The sequence below is a fragment of the Carcharodon carcharias genome, chromosome 8 (genome assembly GCF_017639515.1).
Source record: "Carcharodon carcharias isolate sCarCar2 chromosome 8, sCarCar2.pri, whole genome shotgun sequence".
Classification (NCBI taxonomy): domain Eukaryota; kingdom Metazoa; phylum Chordata; class Chondrichthyes; order Lamniformes; family Lamnidae; genus Carcharodon; species Carcharodon carcharias.
In genome coordinates this window covers 11,073,342-11,092,950 of record NC_054474.1, presented here as the reverse complement: position 1 = coordinate 11,092,950, position 19,609 = coordinate 11,073,342, and the positions used below count along the sequence as shown (strand labels likewise).

General features: G+C 41.2%; 1 protein-coding gene across 1 annotated transcript in view; it reads left to right on the top strand.

Annotated features, from left to right (window-relative positions):
* LOC121281396 overlaps positions 1-16,884 on the top strand; it is a 68,583-nt gene extending 51,699 nt beyond the window's left edge. Inside the window, 3 exon segments of the mRNA XM_041194340.1 lie at positions 3,100-3,236; positions 9,733-9,822; positions 14,098-16,884. Coding sequence (XP_041050274.1) covers positions 3,100-3,236; positions 9,733-9,822; positions 14,098-16,525 — 2,655 coding nt within the window. The 3' untranslated portion in view covers positions 16,526-16,884.
* Positions 16,885-19,609: the final 2,725 nt, after the last annotated feature.

Genomic DNA, 19,609 nt, shown 5'->3' with positions numbered 1-19,609 from the left:
GGACTGAATACTGAATTCAACAACTTTAGGTCTTGACCTCCCCCCTCCATCCCCACCCCCTTTCTGTTTCTTCCCCCTTCCTTTTGTTTTTTTCCAATAAATTATATAGATTTTTCTTTTTCCCATCTATTTCCATTATTTTAAAATATTTTTAAATCTTTTATGCTCCCCCCACCCCCACTAGAGCTATACATTGAGTGCCCTACCATCCATTCTTAATTAGCACATTCGTTTAGATAATATCACCAACTTCGACACCTATGTGTTCTTTTGTTCTGCTGTCTGTGACATCTTTTGATGATCTGCTTCTATCACTGCTTTTGCCTACAACCACACCACCCTCCTCCACTTCTCTCCCCCAACCCACCCCCCCCCCCCAACCACCTTAAACCAGCTTATATTTCACCCCTTCCTGGGATTCACCTAGTTCTGTTGAAGGGTCATGAGTACTCGAAATGTCAACTCTTTTCTTCTCTGCCAATGCTGCCAGACCTGCTGAGTTTTTCCAGGTAATTCTGTTTTTGTCAAGTTTATTGAGTTGTTGGAACTGCACTCATCCAAGCAAATTGAGAGTATTCCATCACACTTCTAACTTATGACTTGTAGATATTTGAAAAGTTTTAGGGATTCAGGAGATGCGCTACTTGCTGCAGACTACGAAACCCTTTGAACTGCTCCTATAGCCGCAGTATTTTTTTCCCTGGGCCAGCCAGGTTTCCGGTCAATAGTTATCCACGTGATGTTGATGGTGTGTAATTCAAGGACAACCATCCTATTGCAAGTAAAACTAAGTAACTTTAATAAAAGAGATCAAAGGTATTGGACTGAAAATGCACAAAGGAAACAACAAACTATATGGCCAATAGCAAGACAGAAAATATCACACAAATTGAAATACAAGAACATTGAAAACAAATGACTGAATACAATTACCTGGACCAAACAACAAAGATCAAGGCTTGTAGAGATGAATTGGTACTGAGTAGGTTTAGACAACTCTGGAGCTGCTACATGAGATACAGAGGCATTCGTTATGATAAGAAAATATCACTGCTATTGCAGGAAGGGTGTTTGATAAGTGTGTGCAACCGATTATGTTATATGGGTGGAATTATGGACAACTGAAAAAAATATAGAAAAATAAAACTATGCACAGCTCAGAGAGCAATTGAACGGCAAATATTTCCCATATCCATTCGGGATAACATTAAATGAAATGAAATACTCCAGAAAACAGAAGTTAAGGGCATCGTTCAAAAGATAAAATACGCCAAATGGAGATGGGCAGGACATGTTCATCTAAGGAATGATAACAGTTGGACGAAAACGTTAATGGATTGGCAGCCAAGAACAGGCAAGAAAAGTACGAGACTATTAACAAGATGGAGAGATGACAACGTCACATCTAGGAATTTATGGGCGGTAGCAGCAAGGATTAGAGATGAATGGATAAAACATTAGGATGGCAACATCCTGCACTGAATGAACACAGCCTAAGCTAGACATATTGCATGTTAGGGAGCGGTGCTTTGTCTCTCTCTGGTTAGCGATGTTTAATACCTTGCACTTGTAAGGTGCATCTGATTCTTGCGACTTCTCAACCAAGCCTGAATTTTGCCCAATCCTGCTGCATGCAGGCCTGTACTGCTTCCTATCTGAGGAAAACATTGCTCAGTCAATGGGGAATGGATCCACTTCTGATTTTATAATGAAAGTAAGGTCATCGATGAAGCACTTGACTGTGGTTGTGCTTCGGATACTGAAATGCCAGCAATTCCCCGGGCCTGTATGATTGGCCTTCAGCAATCACAACTATCTTTGTTTGTGCTAGATATGACTAGCTGATTGAAAGGTTCGCCATTGACTTCAATTTTACCAAAGCTTCTGTTTTGATAACTCCTGGGATGTGAGAGCCCCGTCCCAGTCACGATCCCGCCTCTTGCACGACTAGTTGAGAAACAGAACCACCCTTTGCATGATTCGACAATCATTCATTGTTTAGGCCGGTTGCACATTATTGAGAGGAAGCTAGGATGAAATATTAAACTGCGATGAAAGGATTCAGAGCACGATGCAACAGTTATGATCATATTCACGATTTCTCCCCGCTTAGTCTCTAAACAGATGTACTTGCCAGCTTTCCCAACACCAGTGGGGGCTTATTTCAATTAAAGCAAATGGCCTTCTACATTAGGATCTTCAACGTATGATTGAAGGCTTACTGTGACAAATGTTCATCAGTGTACGTTTATGCCCCTTTTTGTCCCCTGATAAACATAGAGGGGAAGGTTTATCCCATAAATTATTTGTGACCGGCCGGAATCGGGGGCTTTCAAGTTCAATGTGCCCATGATTCTGTTGATCACTGAAACAGACTGATGAGTTTTTCATTTGACATTTTTAGTGGAAGCAACTTAATGCCCAACTCATAAGCACTTTGTTTCGCTCAGCATTTTCAAAAATAAGTATGAATACGTTGTTTTTTAGATGCTCAATATTTAGATGTAATTACTTTCCAAATTTTAAGAAAAATGGCAAAAGATAGAACCGCGAAAGGCTTATTTTGTGATATCCAATACATCACCGAATGTCAACAAAGAAGCTCAACTGAACAATACATGATACCTTTGACACAAGCAGAAAACTGAATTTCCATGAGGTTCCTAAAGTCATTATGCCAATATAAAGCACAAACGTTCTGTTATGATCTAATACCAGCTTCAAACGGCAATTGCAGCTGCAACACGCAACTCAGTTTGTTTCCCGTTCTTTTGCAAATAACACGAAATTGTGTTAATTGATCTCAGATATGTCACCAAAACTACCATACACAAGGGTAATTATGACAAATGTAATTGAAGTTAAATACTGTTGCCCATCGTTATTCGCCGTGTATATAAGGATTCTGTCCAGCTACGCTACAATTGCCTAATAGCAACACCGTCAAAGGTACAACACGTCTGAAATACATCACAGCGCGAGTATCCAAATGCAGCAGAATTCTAAAGATTTGAACTTCAATTTGTGTACACAGTTTCATAATCTCAGAAGGCTTGTCATATCTCAGACGCCTTTGTCTAGGGTAATTGTTTCAATTAGTTGGATACCCTTATCTATAAGACAATAAGCCAGCTGCACCGGGATAACAGCGCCGTCAATAGCGCACTGAAAATTCGAATTGGGATTTCAGCAATGGAAACATTCATCTGCTATGTGAATCTTGTGGATTTTAGTCAGTAAGGCGCCCACTTCAGAAGATGTTCTGCAGATCAGTGCAATATTCTCACAAATATTGAAGAAATATGGACTCACTACACAATCATAGAATGACTAAATGTTATGTCAAGATATAAGTCCAGTCGGTCCTTCATGCCTCTGTTGGTTACTTCTAGAGCATTCCAATTAGACCCACTCCACTGTCCTTTTGCCAGTTTCTTGCAACTGTGATCCCTTGAAGTATCTATCCAATTCCTTTTGAAACAAGCTCTAGAGCATACCTCCACTACTCTTTCGGGCATTCTAGCCCGCAACAGCATTGCATAAATATCAATGGGTGGAATTTATCATCTACTTGGAGGAGAGTTTGGAAGTGGTGGTGCTGGTGGAGGGAGGGGGTAGGGGAGGCGCTGGAGCGAGTAATCAGGTAGGAGGGTACACTCCCACCTCTCTCCCAGTGAAGTTCACGGCAGGAAGGCTTTCAGGTGACATTCCCGTCTGGTGGCAAAATGAGGCCACTTAAGTGTTCACTCAACATCATCGCTCATCAAAGCCCTTCAGGTTTGCCAGGAAGGGAGGGAGTGGGTCCCTCATTCACTAAGGTGTCATGCCCAGAACTGCTCACAGTATTGCCAGTGTGGCCTAACCATATCGTTGTATAGCTGAAGCATCATTTCTTTCCCCTTGTATTCTAATCATGCAGATATAAACCCCAACATCTTGTTGGCATTTTTATTAGTTTTCATATGTGCTCATGACATTTTAATGACCTGTATAAATGAACCCCTTAGTCTCTTTGTACTTCCACTTTTACAAGCGTTTCACCAGTTAGAATGCACTCTCTTCTATCCCTTTAAGGTCCCAAATGGATTACCTTTCATTTGCCTACATTAATATCAAATTGACAGGGTTTTGCATATTCACCTAATCTACAGGCATCTCGCTTTAATTGTGTACTCATTGTATAATGCTTTGAACCTGTCCATCGTTGTACCATCAGTGTTCTTGGATATGTGTTTTGCATCTGATCATGTACGTTAATAATGCATTTGGTGAATAATTGAGGTTCCAACACAGATTCTTGCAGGGTACCACCAGGCTGCCAGTTAGACTACTTGCCGTTATCATTAATCTCTGCCTCCTGCTGCTCAGTCACTTTCCTGAACAGGACAACAATTTGCCCTCAATGCCATGGGCTCAACTCTAGCTGACATGTTCTAATGAGGTAAGAACTAATAAATAACACCCACCTGCTTGTTCTCTACGTTAGACTTCTTTAAAAAAAAAATTCAAACAGGTGTGTCAGGCAAGAGCAACCTTTAAAAATACACGATGGCTTTCTCTGATCCGTGGAAAGTTTTCAGGACACTCCTTCCTTCATTACAGACTCTAGCAATTTCTTAACAGCAGATATTCGACTAACTGGTCTATGCTCCATGGTTTCTCCTTCACCTTTCATAATAGCGTAGAACAATCCACAATTTTCCAATCTAAGGGAAATTGGAAAGGAGAGACAGTTAGGGCACTTTCAATATCCTCATCTACTTACTTTTAAATCCTGAGATGGAATCTGTATTATGCGGGGGATTTGTCAATCTTTAGTATTTTTTGCATTACGATTATTTTGTTTATGTTAATTTTTCTGAGGCCCGAACCCTGATTCAACATTAGTTTCCTAAGGATGTCGAGCATGCTATCTTTTTCCTCGATAGTAGATACTGGGGTAAATAATTGCTGAGCATATTTGCGCAAGGAGAACCCTTGATTATTAGGGTTATAAACTGGTTTTCAACCCTACTGAAGATTTCTTAACAGCCACCCATCCCTCAGTATGTGGTTTTAACTATTTATGTAAAATTACACACATTTCCTGCCGTGATTGCTGCAGTACAACAGTGACAACGCTTAAACAGCACTTCATTGTCTTTACAGCATTGATGGAAGTCCTGTGGTGATGAAAGGCTATATATAAATACAGTTCTCTCTTTCATTTTTTTATTTACAAATCTGACCAGTTTACTGTGGATAATCTTTTCATCATTACATTTACGTCAGCTTTACCCAAATCTAGAATTAAAAGAAGCTGTTTTGTGTTTCTCCAGTTCTAACACAGCATTGAATGCGATCATACTGCAATTGGATAAACCTTCAAGCACCATCGGTCTGTCGACTAAATCTACCTCATTTCTCATTATTGTATCTAATGTGGCCAATCTCCTTCTTTGTTCTAGGGTTTATTATTGCATAAACTATCCGGAACACACCCACTAAACTCACTACTTTTCTGAAATGTGCTGGTCTGCTTATCTAAATCTACATGAATGTTAAAATCCCCAACAATCTACTCTGGATATCTTACATTAATTTCTAATCTCTGCATATGTACAATGTATCAATTCACAGCTGCTACGAGAAGACATAACATTCACGATTGTCTTAAGTAGTTTCTCTGTTCCACCCATGGAGTCTCGGATTACCGCTTATCTATCAGTATATAATGTTTTACCACTGAAGTGATTTTATTCTTAATCACTAGCTCTACTCCTCTCTCTATACCCTATCTATCCTATAGATTTTATAACCTCTCAGATTTAGTTCACATTCCGAACCGTCCTACAGCTATGCTCAGTAATGGCGACCACGTCATTCATTCCGAGTTCAATTTGTCCCTATGATTCATCCCATCTGTTCCTTGCATTCTATTCCTTTGTATAAAGAGCACTTATTTCGGTGTCACAACCTTATCTATCCTTCTGCTCTAGTAGCTTAATTACATGCTTATTATTTATCCCCCTTAGTTTAATTACATTTCAATTTTTACTCTTCCTTTCACCTGTCATGCCTAAAGCACAATATATAACATTGATCTATTTTGTCCCGTTTTCCTTGTTTTCAAACTATTATCTATGCTGCCTTTCCATTTGGACCTTCCATGTATGATATTTCAATGAACGTTTGAGTGAGCTATTTATCCTTTCCACTGGGATCCAAGTTCAAGCCTGGTGCGCATGGAGCCCATATCATAGTGCATTCATCCCTATCGCAGTACTTGTGCTAGTATACCTAGGAATTCAATCTTTCTTCCCACACCACTCCTTCAACTACCTGCTCATCTCCTTAATCTGTTAATCGCCATTCCAGTTTTTTCTGACCAGGGTAGCAATCCAGAGATTATAACTCTTGACGCCCTGTTCTATAATTTATCTCCGAGTACCTCATTTTCACCAAACAGGAATTCTTCCTTTCTCTGTAATTTTGTTCCCAATGTAGATGAGAGCATCTGAACCCATCTCAGTGGAACATGAAAACAGCAGATAAAGGGCCAGAAATAGGCCATTTGATCCCTCGAGGCTGTTCCACCAGTCAGTAAGATTATGACTGATCTGAGCGTGGCCTTAACTCCTTTTCTCTGCTGCCTACCAACTTCCCCACTACCCTCCCCCCAACACCCATCCCATGACCTCTGGCTCCCTTGCCGATAAAGAAACTGTCTAACTCAGCATTGGATATATTCAATGAGCCAGCCTTCAGTGTTCTCTGGGGTAGAACACACCAAAAAGTAACGAGCCTCTGAGATAAGAAATTGCCCAGCATCTCCATCTTATATGGCTGACCACTTACTTTCAAGGGGTGCCCCCCGTTCCAAATTTCCCCACGAGGGGGATGTCCTCTCAGCGCCTACGCAGTCAAATCCCCCCAGAATCTTGCATACTTCAATAAGATCATTCTCATTCTTCTAAAATTCAATGAGTGTAGCTCCAACCAAACCCTTCCTCATAAAACAACCCCTTCACCCCAGGAATAATCATCCTATTGGGTCTTCTCTGAACATCGTCCAACGCAAGTATTTCCCTACTTAAAGAAGGTCAAAACTTTATTCAATGCTTTGGGTGTGGTCTCACTAATGAACTCTACAGTTATAGCAAGACTTCCCTACTTTTCTTTAACACCCCTCTTGCAATAAATGATAACACTGCATTTGCTTTTCTAAGTCCTTGCTGTATCTGCACAGTAACGTTTTGTGATTCATATACGAAGATACCCAGGCCGCTCCGTACCACAACATTCTGCAGTCTATCTCCATTTAACTTACGGCGTTCTTTCCTGTTCTTCCCAACAAAGTGTCAACCGAACAGTCTCCCATGCTGTACACCATCTGACAAATTGTTGCCTGCTCACCTAACCTTCCTCTCCAGTATCCTATTAAAACAGTTCGAGATGACCTTCACTCTGGCACAGGTGTTGGGGGCGGTGATGGGGGGTTGGGGGGTGCGGGGTTGGGGAGGGGGGCACATTCCACGTAGGACTCTCAATTCTACTTACAAAGGATGCTATGCGACCGCTGACTATTCAAGCCCACACAAGAGGAAAAACAAATCTTCCCTCACCTCTTCCTATGCCTCCTTTGAGCAAACCGCTGATCCAATGTGTCAGCATTAATATTTTGCCTGGTCTTCCAACAGTCTTTAACTTTGGCCTCAAAGTAATAAGTACATTATTTATTTTGCTCAAGTTTTACATCTATTCAATATAATAGAAGGTTCCCGTTCATGCTACCATTGGAGTAAATCTAATCTATATCCTCTTCAAGGCCGTGGCTTGGTCAGTATTTAATATTTGCAAATCGGACTGCTGCCACCTCGTGGGTGCGTAACATCCGATATGATGAAGTCGGGTCAAATAACGGAAATTGATAGGCCAATTTCCAATAATATGGTAGGCGGGCAGGTGCCGAAATCAGCAGCCGGCCGGCCATTTTAAAAGAAAACCATGAACAGTCAGCTGAGCTTGTTAACCAGTTAATTGATCTAAATATTACGCTGCCCATGCTATAATGCAGGCGAGAGTGAAGAGTCCGCATTTCATTAACTGCGGTAAAAAAGCTTGATGAAAGAGAGTACATTTTTATATGCTGTCCTATGCACACCATCCTTGCAAAGATGATATCCCTATTTGTGCTTTCCCGCCTGGCCGCCAAATGCCGTCCAGAATTAAACATAAAATCGAGTTGACGCCTAAGCAGCGTTTTGTGAAGATTTAGCATAAGTCCATTAAATTTCAGCTGTCATATGCCTGACGTTTGCTTAGTCAATGCCATCTTGAAGTCTATTAGTACCATCCTCATTGCTTACTAAATTTTCGAGTTTCTCGTCATCTGTAAATTTTTGGATTTATGTCTTGATTACCAAGCCCATGTCATTAATCTACATCAAAATGTGCAATATTCCTTATACTGAAATTTGGGAAAGAACGCTCTATACTCCCGTTGAACCTGAATGACAACCGTTCACCACCACTCTGATTTCTGTATCTTTGCCAATTTCGTATCCACACAGCCACAGGCCCATTCATGCCCTTTACTTCCCCCCTCCTCACAGTCCAAGGGCCCAAACACTCCTTACATGTGAAGCAGCACTTCACTTGCACTTCCCCCAATTTAGTCTACTGCATTCGCTGCTCCCAATGCGGCTTCCTCTACATTGGAGAGGCCAAATACCGACCGGGTGATTGCTTTGCGGAACACCTCCTGTCTGTCCACAAGCATGACCCAGACCTTTCTGTCGCTTGCCAGTTCAACACACCACCCTGCTCTCATGCCCACACGTCCGTCCTTGGCCTGCTGCAATGTTCCAGCGAAACAGGAACAGCACCTCATCTTCCGATTAACCACTTTACAGCCTTCTGGACTTAACATTGAGTTCAACAACTTCAGATCATGAACTCTCTCCTCCATCCTCACCCTTTTTTTGACCCTCTTTTAAAAAAATAATTATATATTTCTTTTCTTACCTATTTCCATTATTAGTTTTAAAATTTATTCCCATCCATTGTTTTAGCTTATTGTCCACCTTTTAGCCTATTTCGATCCCTACCCCTCACCCCACCCCCACTAGGGTCATTTGTCACTTGTTCATCCTGCTTTCTACCCTTAATGTCACCATCAGCACATCCTTTATCTAATATCACCTCCCTCAACACCCTTTTGACCTTTTGTGTATGACACTTTTGGCAATGTCTCCTTTGCCTCCACCTATCACTGGCCCTCTATCCAGCCCCACCTATCCCACCCCTCCTTAAACAGCTTATATTTCACAACATTTATCTTTCTCTTTAGTTCTGAAGAACAGTCATATGGACTCGAAACGTTAACTCTGTCTTCCTCTGCACAGATGCTGTCAGACCTGTTGAGTTTTTCCAGCAATTTTTTTTGTCCCATTCATCCCATCACCTTTTTTTTTAATAAGTCTATCGCATTTTACTTGTTGCTGTTGATGTGGTGTACATGGACTTTAAACAGTGCCACACAACAGATTTGTGAGTAAACCTATAGCTCACGGAATAAAAGGGACCACAGCAACATGAGTACAAAATTAGGTGGGTAATAGGAAACAGCGAGTGATGGTTAATGGATATTTTTGGGGCTGGAGGCTGGTTTGGAGTGGAGTTCCCCTGGGGTCGGTATTGGGACCCTTGCTTTTCCTGATATACATTAATGATGTAAATCTTTGTTTACAGGGGGACATTTTCAAAGTTTGAAGATATAAAACATGGAAGTATTGTGAACTGTGAGGAGGGCAGCCTAGAACTTCAGAAGCACATAGACAAGTTGGTGGAGTGGACAGATAGGTGGCAGATGAAGTTCAATGCAGAGAAGCATGAGGTGATTCATGTAGGTAGGAAGAACATGGAGGAGCAATATAAAATAAGGGGTACAGCTTTAAAGGGTGTGCAGAGGGACCTGGGTATCTCTGTGCGTAACTGATTAAAGGTAGAAGGACAGGTGGGGAGAGCAGTTAATAAAGCATACAGTATCCTTGGCTTTATTAATAGGGGCATGGAGAATAAAATCAATTAAGTGGCACTAGTGAGACCTCAGCTGCACTATTGTGTTCAGTTCTGGGCTTCATACTTTAGGAAAGGTGTGAGCCCATTGGAGAGAGTGCGGAGGAGGTTTACAAAACTGGTTACAGGGATGAGAACGTTCAGTTATGAGGAAAGATTGGAGAAGCACGGATTGTTCTCCTTGGAGCGGAGAAGGCTAAGAGGACATTTGATAGAGGTGTTCAAAATCATGAAGGATCGCGACAGAGCCAATAGGGAGAAACTGTTCCCATTCGTAAAGGGATCGAGAACGAAAGGACACAGATTTAGAGTGATTTGCAAAAGAAGCAAATGTGATGCAAGAAAAAGGTTTTCCACATAGCGATTGGTTCGAGTTTGGAATGCACTGAGTGAAGTTTAGTGAAGGAAGGTTCAATCGAGGCATTCAAGAGGGCATTGGATGATTATTTAAATAGAAACAATGTGCAGAGTTGCGGGGAAAAGGCAGAACAATGGCACTGATTTATAACGCTCATTCGTAGAGCCGGTGCAAACACGATGGGGTGAACAGCCTCCTGCACCGTAACAAGTCCGTGATTCCGTGATGTCTTACCAAATGCCGTTTAAACGTCCCTCCACCATATTAGTCATGGTAACCTAATAAATCCTCACCAAGTCTGCGCTGAATTTCATTAATTATCCCACGCTAGTCCATGGGCCCATCGGAAAATAAATGTTCGCCTTGTCAGTATTGCCCACATCCCATGAACGAGTAATAATAATAAGAAAATTGTGCCACTTCCTTTGACTAAACCTTGGATGTTCATATGTTCAGAAAGCACTTACTTCTTAAAGAGTTTTATTAGCCTGGCTTACATCTTCATCAGCAATTTATTTTACAATTTCTCTTTGCCCCTTCTTGTTGCGCATTTAGCAAACCTCTGTAGCTTCTGTGTTCAACTTTGTTGTCTATTGTATCACAGACCTTACATTTGTTATAAACCTCTATTTTTTGTGTAACGTTAACCTCTACATCTCATTCACCCAGGGAGTTCAAGCTATGGAGGCCATTCTTACTCCCGTCGTGGCAATGTTTCTACTCTGTACTCGGACCAAATCCTCTTTAAAGACCTCTCCTTGTTCAATTACTGCTTTTTCGACAAATGTTTAACTGCATGTACTTGAGTTAGATCAATTTTCCACTCACTGAATTTATCCTTTCTCCAGTTAATCAGTTTTAACCGGCTTTTTTTCATGGTTATTTTAAATTATTCACCTTCCAAACTCGCGAACACCACCATGTAGAAGAACAATGGCAGCAGACTCATGGGAACACCGTTGCCTGCAGATCACCCTCCAAGTCCCACACCATCCTGGCGTCGAAATATATTGTCGTTCATTCACTGCCGTCGGGTCCAAATCCTGAAACTCTCCTCCTGACATTCTGTCAGTGTACCTGCACATGGACTGCAGTCGTTGAAAAAGCACCTCATCACAGTTTCGCAAAGGAATTTGGCGATGGGAAATGAATACCGGCATTGCCATCGACGCTCAAATTCCAGGAACGGATAAAAAGGAAGCAGAAGTAAAGTTTCAAAATCTCACCTCATGTTTCCGGTACTTGTATGAACTTGTAAGGAGTAGCATAACAGGCCTTCGTAGGCCAAACTAAAGTTGCATATAACAGCAGCCTTCTCAGCTAACTATATGATAGCAAAATTTATAGGTGCCATAGGGCTTCCGGAAGGATTCTGACAATGCGTAATTACATCAGTGTGATCAATGCCTTTCAACAACTGTTGGGACAAAATTATCCGACGCGACACGTTAGCGGGAAGGATAAACAAGACTGAATTATTTCGCTGCTCATAAAAACGCGATTTAGATGGATAGATGATCTGAGCCATACTTCCTGTCCCTCCTATTTTGTGACTTGTGATATCCGCACTGAACCCATTATATCAGCCATGAAAGACTATACAACTTACAATGGATCACTCATCCAAACTGGCAGGAAGCTCATTTTAATTAGTACTAGAAAGCATTGTTTAATTCAGTGCAACGAAGCACGGTCATTTATTTTAGAATTCTAATCATTAATAAGATAGCAACTTATTAGCAACTCTTATCCTGCAGCAGCAGTTGACATTTCGCTTTCAACAACTGTTATTCTTGCTTGGAAGTTCAATGGATTTCCTGGTAGAAAAGTATTGTTGGGAGACGGACTTATTGACAATACTTTTATGCATCTATCTTTAGAACGCTCAACTCAGTTTGCATGGGGCAATAATACTATTGGCTATGATTGGTAGCCTACATGCTTTCCCAAGTAATGGGGGTATAGTTCCGCACACAAATCTCCTGACATCCATGCGAAAGTAGTTTGACGTTACCTTTTAAGTAATTATTTTTATTCACAAATACTGTAGAAGATACTGAAAAAAAACTCATCAATGCATGTATGCTGTGCTGCTGTTTTGACAATGTGCGACTAATAAATAGTGCTGTAGACGTTTGCATATTAAGTAAACGCAGTGGCTACGTGTTTCAAATGTCACCTCATCATGACAGGATAATTCTGTTCTCATCTTGCAAGTAATCACAACCACAATAAAAGGATGACGTCGAAGTGCTTGTTGCTGCAGCTTCAGACTGGTAGCTGCAGCGGTGCAACCACGTTTCGATATTTGCGTTTTGCGGGTTTCGAAACTGGTTAAGTTCAATAACCCACCTGGTCAACAAGCTTTCATTTGTTAGATGTAAACTGTTACAATTATACTAATTGTTATTAAATGCAACTTATTCAATTTCAAGCCTTTTTCGTGAAAGTAAGTTTGTATTTAGGACGTTTAACGATAAACACAGAAAATGCAGAAAATGTTCAGTACCCATGGAGGTAGGATCACACTGAATGTCTCAGGCAGATGACCTTTCAGCGGAAATGATTAGGGTCATATTTAAGTGTTAACAGAGCGACATGAGTTGAAACGTAAGTGAAAATTGTACGAATGCATCAGTTGACCGGATCATCTGTTTACGGGTTTTTTTTTTTACGGAATTAAAGAATTTGCAAGTGGAGGCAAATTGCGATCTAAACTGATGCCATAAATTACTGGAACGGACTATTATGAAGAGCTCAATCCGAGTCAAGCTCACTCACTAAAGGTAAGCAATCTCTAAGGTTACTTCAAGAAGCCAAACATGCAATTGCCTGACTGAAAGTACAGTGTTCAGTCAAAGTGACAAATATTCCCACAAGGCTTTTTGCGATTTCATAAAATGAAAAGTTACCGAATTTACTTGAAATTACGCCAAAAACGTTGCACATTTGCAAAGGCTGCTTAGAATGTAAAATGCAGACTATTTTGCAAGGAATTATTTTCGTGCGATAAAAATGTAGAAATTAGTGTATTGTACATAAGCGTATTTAATCTAAAAATTACATGAAAAATGCAGTATAAACAAACTTTATCCTTTCAGATTACTTATCAAGGCCGAGAGTTTCCACAATACAACCGATTGATTCTAAACGCAGTGCAATTTCTTCATATTTTACACGGAGCAGTGCAGCGGCAAGAACATTGCTCATATGAAGATGTGGCAATGGACCATTGACGACTGTTGACATCACGTATGATCTAAGGAACCACACACAGTATTTCGGTTATACGTCTTAACTGGCTTTAAAATAAAATATAATTGCAAAATGACCTAATATCATTTTATACGTTTATCTGAAGATTTTAATTGCGCACTTCTAAATATAAATACTTTTGAAGCAATGCAGCTTTAAGAACAGATGTTGCAGTTATTGGCTGGGACACTTTGTGTCGCTGTCTACCAATAAGGAGCTGAAACGCTGTTCGAGATCTACCCCGCCTCTCGCAGAGATACACTGAGCAGATTGGAAGGGTGAGAGACAGACTGTTCCTGCGTTTATGCTGAGCGGACGTGTTCAGAAAATAAAACACTGAATGAATTTATCCTTTCCCGATTGAGTATTAGCAGTCAGATGTAACGTCAACGTTTTCTTTATGGTGACAGCGATTCCTTTTAGTGATTCGAAAACCAAGGCAGAGCAATGGCGAATACGCCGAGCTGCTCGGCGTCTTTCATGTTTCTGCTCTGTATATCGGACCTGGTTTCGGGACAAATTCGCTACTCGATTCTCGAGGAGCAGGAGTATGGGGCCTTTGTTGGGAATATCGCTGAGGATTTAAGCCTAAACGTTCGGGAATTATCGGGCCGCAATTTTCGACTGGTCTCCGACAGCAGTAAGCAATACATGGAGGTAAATCTGGAAAATGGAATCTTAATTGTTAATGAAAGAATCGACAGAGAGCAGCTTTGTAAGCAAAGCACTACCTGTTCCCTTTCGTTTCAAATAACGCTGGAAAATCCTTTGGAAATGCGCCGCGTTGCAGTGGAAATATTAGATATAAATGATAATGCACCCAGTTTTTCAAAGGACGAATATGCTTTACGGATTATTGAGGTAATTGGGCCAGGGATGCGTTTGCCTCTAGAGAGCGCACACGACCCGGACGTAGGCACAAATACAATCAGCACTTACCAGATCAGCCCAAATGAACACTTCGGTCTCAGAGTTCAAAGTAGAAATGATGGGACTAAAAGTACCGAACTGTTGTTAGAGAAACCGTTGGACCGTGAACAACAGTCAATCTTTCATCTTGTACTGACCGCTTTTGACGGTGGGATTCCCCACAGATCTGGTACTACTCGGATTGTTGTTAATATTATGGATGCGAATGATAATGCCCCGGTATTTGATCAAGAAACATATAGGGCCATTGTTCAAGAAAACAACCGCAAAGGTGCGTTAGTGATAAAGCTCAATGCTGCTGATTTGGATGAAGGTACAAATGCTGAGCTAAGATATTCTTTCACCAGTCATGTTTCCCAAAAGTCTCGCGAGCTGTTCAAATTGGACCCGATAACCGGAGAGATCAGAGCTGAAAGGATATTAGACTTTGAAGAATCAAATATGTATGAGCTTGATGTAGAAGTTGTGGATAAAGGTCCTTATCCAATGGCAGGATATGCCCAGGTTATGGTCGGACTAATTGACATGAATGACAACTCCCCTGAGATTGAAGTGACATCGATATCCAGTACAGTCCCTGAAGATGCACACTCTGGGACCATGATAGCTACAATCAGTGTAAGGGATGCCGATTCCAGTCAAAATGGACAGATTCAATGTGAAGTTGATATGGATATGCCATTTAAGCTTCAGAAGTCTTTCAGCAACAACTATAAGTTGGTTACAAGTGGTGATTTGGATCGGGAAACGATCCCGCTATACAACATATCAATCACCGCCCGGGACAGAGGATCCCCTCCTCTTGCAACAAGTAAAATCCTAATGGTTTCAGTTTCTGATGTAAATGACAATGCTCCAAGGTTTACACAAGCCTCGTGTAACGTGTTTGTGATGGAGAACAATGCGCCCGGTGCTTCTATATTTACCATCACCGCTTCAGATCCAGACCTGGATCAGAATGGAAAGGTGTCCTACTTTATTTTGGAAAGACAGGTAACATATACATTTGCACCTCCTTATATTACGATTAACTCGAACAGTGGGATCATGAATGCGCTGATTTCATTTGACTATGAGCTGCTGAAGAATTTTCAGATCATTGTTCAAGCTCAGGATGCAGGATCTTCCCCCTTGAGCAGCACTGCCACCGTGAATGTTATTATCTTGGACCAAAATGACAACGCTCCGATTATTGTTTCACCTTTAGCTTGGAACAGTTCTTCGGCCGTGGAAATTCTGCGTCAATCGATATATCCAGAGTGCTTGATCACCAAGGTAATCGCAACTGATGCAGATTCTGGGCAGAACATGCGGCTTTCCTTCCAAATTCTGGAGGCCACTAACCCCAGCCTCTTCAGTGTGGGACTGCTCTCTGGAGAAATCAGAGCAGTCCGACATTTTAAGGAACAAGACTCCACCACACAAAGAGTGATCGTAATGGTGAAGGACAATGGACAGCCCAGTCTCTCTAGCACGGCTACAATCTTCTTTTCAATCTTACACAATACTACTGAAAAACTCTCCGTACAAAGTCACCAACCCAGAAGTCCTGAACAATTTTCCGATTTGAATGCGTATTTAATCATCGTGTTTGGCTCAACATCCTTTATATTTCTTGCAATCATCATTTTCCTAGTGATACTGAAATGCAAACAGGACAGGAATACATATTATTACAGCCCTACAAATTGTTGTTGCTGCAGGCGGAGGAATTCGAATGACGCCTTTAATCGGAGAGCTGTCCCCAGAGAACTTCTAAATTATCCTGTTGGAAGTCAGACGTTCCCCATTTCTGAAACACAACAGTATACTGTCTGTTTATCTCCAGAAGCATCCAAAAGTGACTTCTTGTTTTTAAAACCCTGCGAAGCAACTTTACCTCTCAACGATTTGAATGTTCGTGACAGTGGCGTGAGAATATGAAACAAATAAACTTTTATGCTGGAGAAAATTGCTTAAACATTTACTGTTGTAGAGAGTTGATCTGTTGTTCGCGACAATCAAAATTCATTTCTGCGCATGAACACTCCAGAAATGTATAGTTATTAATAATAATGCCTGTTTGGGTTATGCCAATGTTTCGGATGCCGCCTGTAGAGTATGTCGTGTTATTGTTCACATAAATAGCTGGCCTGGTACTCGTTATAATTCCTGTTTTGCCGAAGCTCATAAACATCTGGAATCAACAATTCCCCACTACTTATAAATGTAGCTGACCACAGTTCGAAAAGCTTTCTGTTCAAAATCTATGTTCCAATAAAACTTCCGTTTTTAGATTCGAATTTGGGAAGCAGTTTACTTTTTCAATAATTATGGGGTGTTTAATATTAACATATCTTATTCCCAGATCACTTACATTGCTTTGTACGGAATAAGTTGAAGAGACAATTGATCAAATGAAGCGTGATTTTTTTTTTGTTTCTGCCAATACTTATGTCCTGGCCGCTTTGTCAAGTCAGTGCTTAAAACAATAGGCACAACATCCATTTTCTAAAAGGAAACATGCAAAATGAGCGTACTCTTTTTTGTCTGAAATGAGTGGATGTCTCTTCGAGACTTCATGGTAGCATAAATATAATTCAGGAGGCAGTGGAAGAAAAGCATTTAAACATGTTCCAATGGCAGATCACTTTTGGGAGGGAATGTCATGTATCCAAACATGACAACATTGGAAATTTTTCTCACCAGACCTTGCCGGTCATATACATAAATGTAGGAACAGTATTGTGGGATAATGATACATTTCAATTTCCGCTGGGAAAGGCTGATTAATAAAAAATGAGTTGCAGTTAGTAAACTTAACCCATGGAACTTGTTTAGCCATTGTTTAGACACAATAACTGTCTCCAACTTCAGCCCCAAATCTGTGTCAAATCGGAACCTGCTAACCGAAGTCGTACATCCCAAAATACTCAGCCCTGTTTGTGGTCAAATCTATTATTAGTTGTCTCGATCTATTTCATCCTGTTGGCCCTGAGGTTTTTTAAAAGGCTGCTTTGGAACCATGCAACATTGATGTATATATCTGGCTCATACAATTGCAATTAGCAATAGCAACTTGAATGCAAACCAAGCAATAGAACCATGGAAATAAATCTTCAGTTTTTCGTTGAAAGCTTTACTTGGGCAATTAACATATGCAAAGAAAGTGGATGCCCGATCGACGAGCATGATTATAGCATTTTGAAGCTTTTGGAACGTATTTCATTGGCAGGCAGCACTGCAAATGATGAACGTTTGGATAATGGATGCATGCATAACATAGATATTTTGAACCAATAATTGTAAACGATTATCATCACAGATATTTGGCAAATATGCTGGCAGGAACTCCATATTCTAAGATGTTATTTGAACATAAAATGGTACTGACCATTCCAAATACTCTGATTTTGCTTAAACACTTACCGTTGTCGAACAATCTATTACTAGCTTGGAGCACAAATGATCCTTTCAGTTATGTTGATTTTAAAATGCTTTTATATTCTTGTTATGTGACATGGTTGCAAGTAGGAACATCCAATAACAAGGACAGAAAAGGGCTGTCTGATCTAATGAACACCTACAAGATATCCATAAACTTACTAGGCATCATAGCCCACCGCTGTTCCCTCAGATCATCGGTCATGCAACCTCATGGGAGAGGAGAATCAACAGATAAAAAATAGCTAGGTTATTTCGAGAGAAGCAAATCTCCAAATCTACCAGGTTAGTTAAGCAGGTCACAGCAACTGTGAGACACATTTCCTTTCGCCTTGAACTAGATTTGAATATGCTGGAGTGGCAAACTCAGCCCTTTCGACCCTGTGAAACACACCTTACAAAAACATGGTGGCTTGTACCACAATTAGCAGATCTGTCTCGCAGGCTTATCAAGCAATAACCCGGCAACCATACAGAAATATACCTTACAGATAATGTGCCAATGTACCACCATCACCAGTCGTGGCAGCACGGTGGAACACAGTTAGAAAGGGGTTGCCCCCAGAGTCCACAACATCGACTCTGGAGTAAATGAAGCCTCTTGGCATCAGGTCAAAGGTGAGTATGAAAACCTCCTACTGATTATCGCATGCCATAACTACCCCCACCCCCTCAGCTGATGAATCACCACTCCTGTATGCTGAACACCATTTGGGGGAAGAACTGAGAGTGGCAAGGGCACTGAATGTGCACTGGGTGGGAGACTTCATTGCCCATCACAAAGAATGGCTCGGTCGCAACATTTGGCTGCTATTCTGGGTCTGTGGCAGGTGGTGAGGGATCCAAAAAGAAGGAAAAACATACTTGGCCTCAGCCTCACCAACTTGCCTGCGCAGGTGCAACAGTCCATGACGGTATTGATAGCAGTGACCATGGCAGAATGCTTCTGGAAATGAAGTCCTGTCTTCACATTGAAGATACCCTCTATCATGTTGTGTAGTACTAAAGCCTTGCTAAATGGGATGGGTTTTGAACAGATCTAGCAACTCAAGGCTGGGTAACTAGGAGGCGCTATGGGCCATCTTCAGCAGCAGAATAGCACACAACTGCAATTTCTAACCTCATCGCCCAGCATGCCCCCCGCTCCACCATTACCACCACATCAGGGGGTCAACCATGGTTTAATGGATAGTGTAGGATAGCATGCCAGGAGCAACAGCAGGCATACCTAAAAATGAAGTGTCAAGCTGCTGGAGCCACAGCACAAGTCTGCTTGCATGCTAAACAGCATAAACAAAAAGCAATAAACAGACCTACGTGATTCCACAATCAATTAATCATATCTAGCTCTACAGTCTTGCGACATCCAGCCTTGCATGCTGGTGGACAACTAAGCATTTCACTGGACTAGCAGGCTCCACAAATATCCACATGCTCAATGATGGGGAAGCCCAGCACAGCAGCGTAAAAGATAAGGCAGGAGCATTTGCAAGAACCTTCAGCCAGAAATGCCGAGTGGATGATCTATCTCGGCATCCAGCGGAGGTGCCCAGCATTACACATGACAAATGTTCACCTTTATCT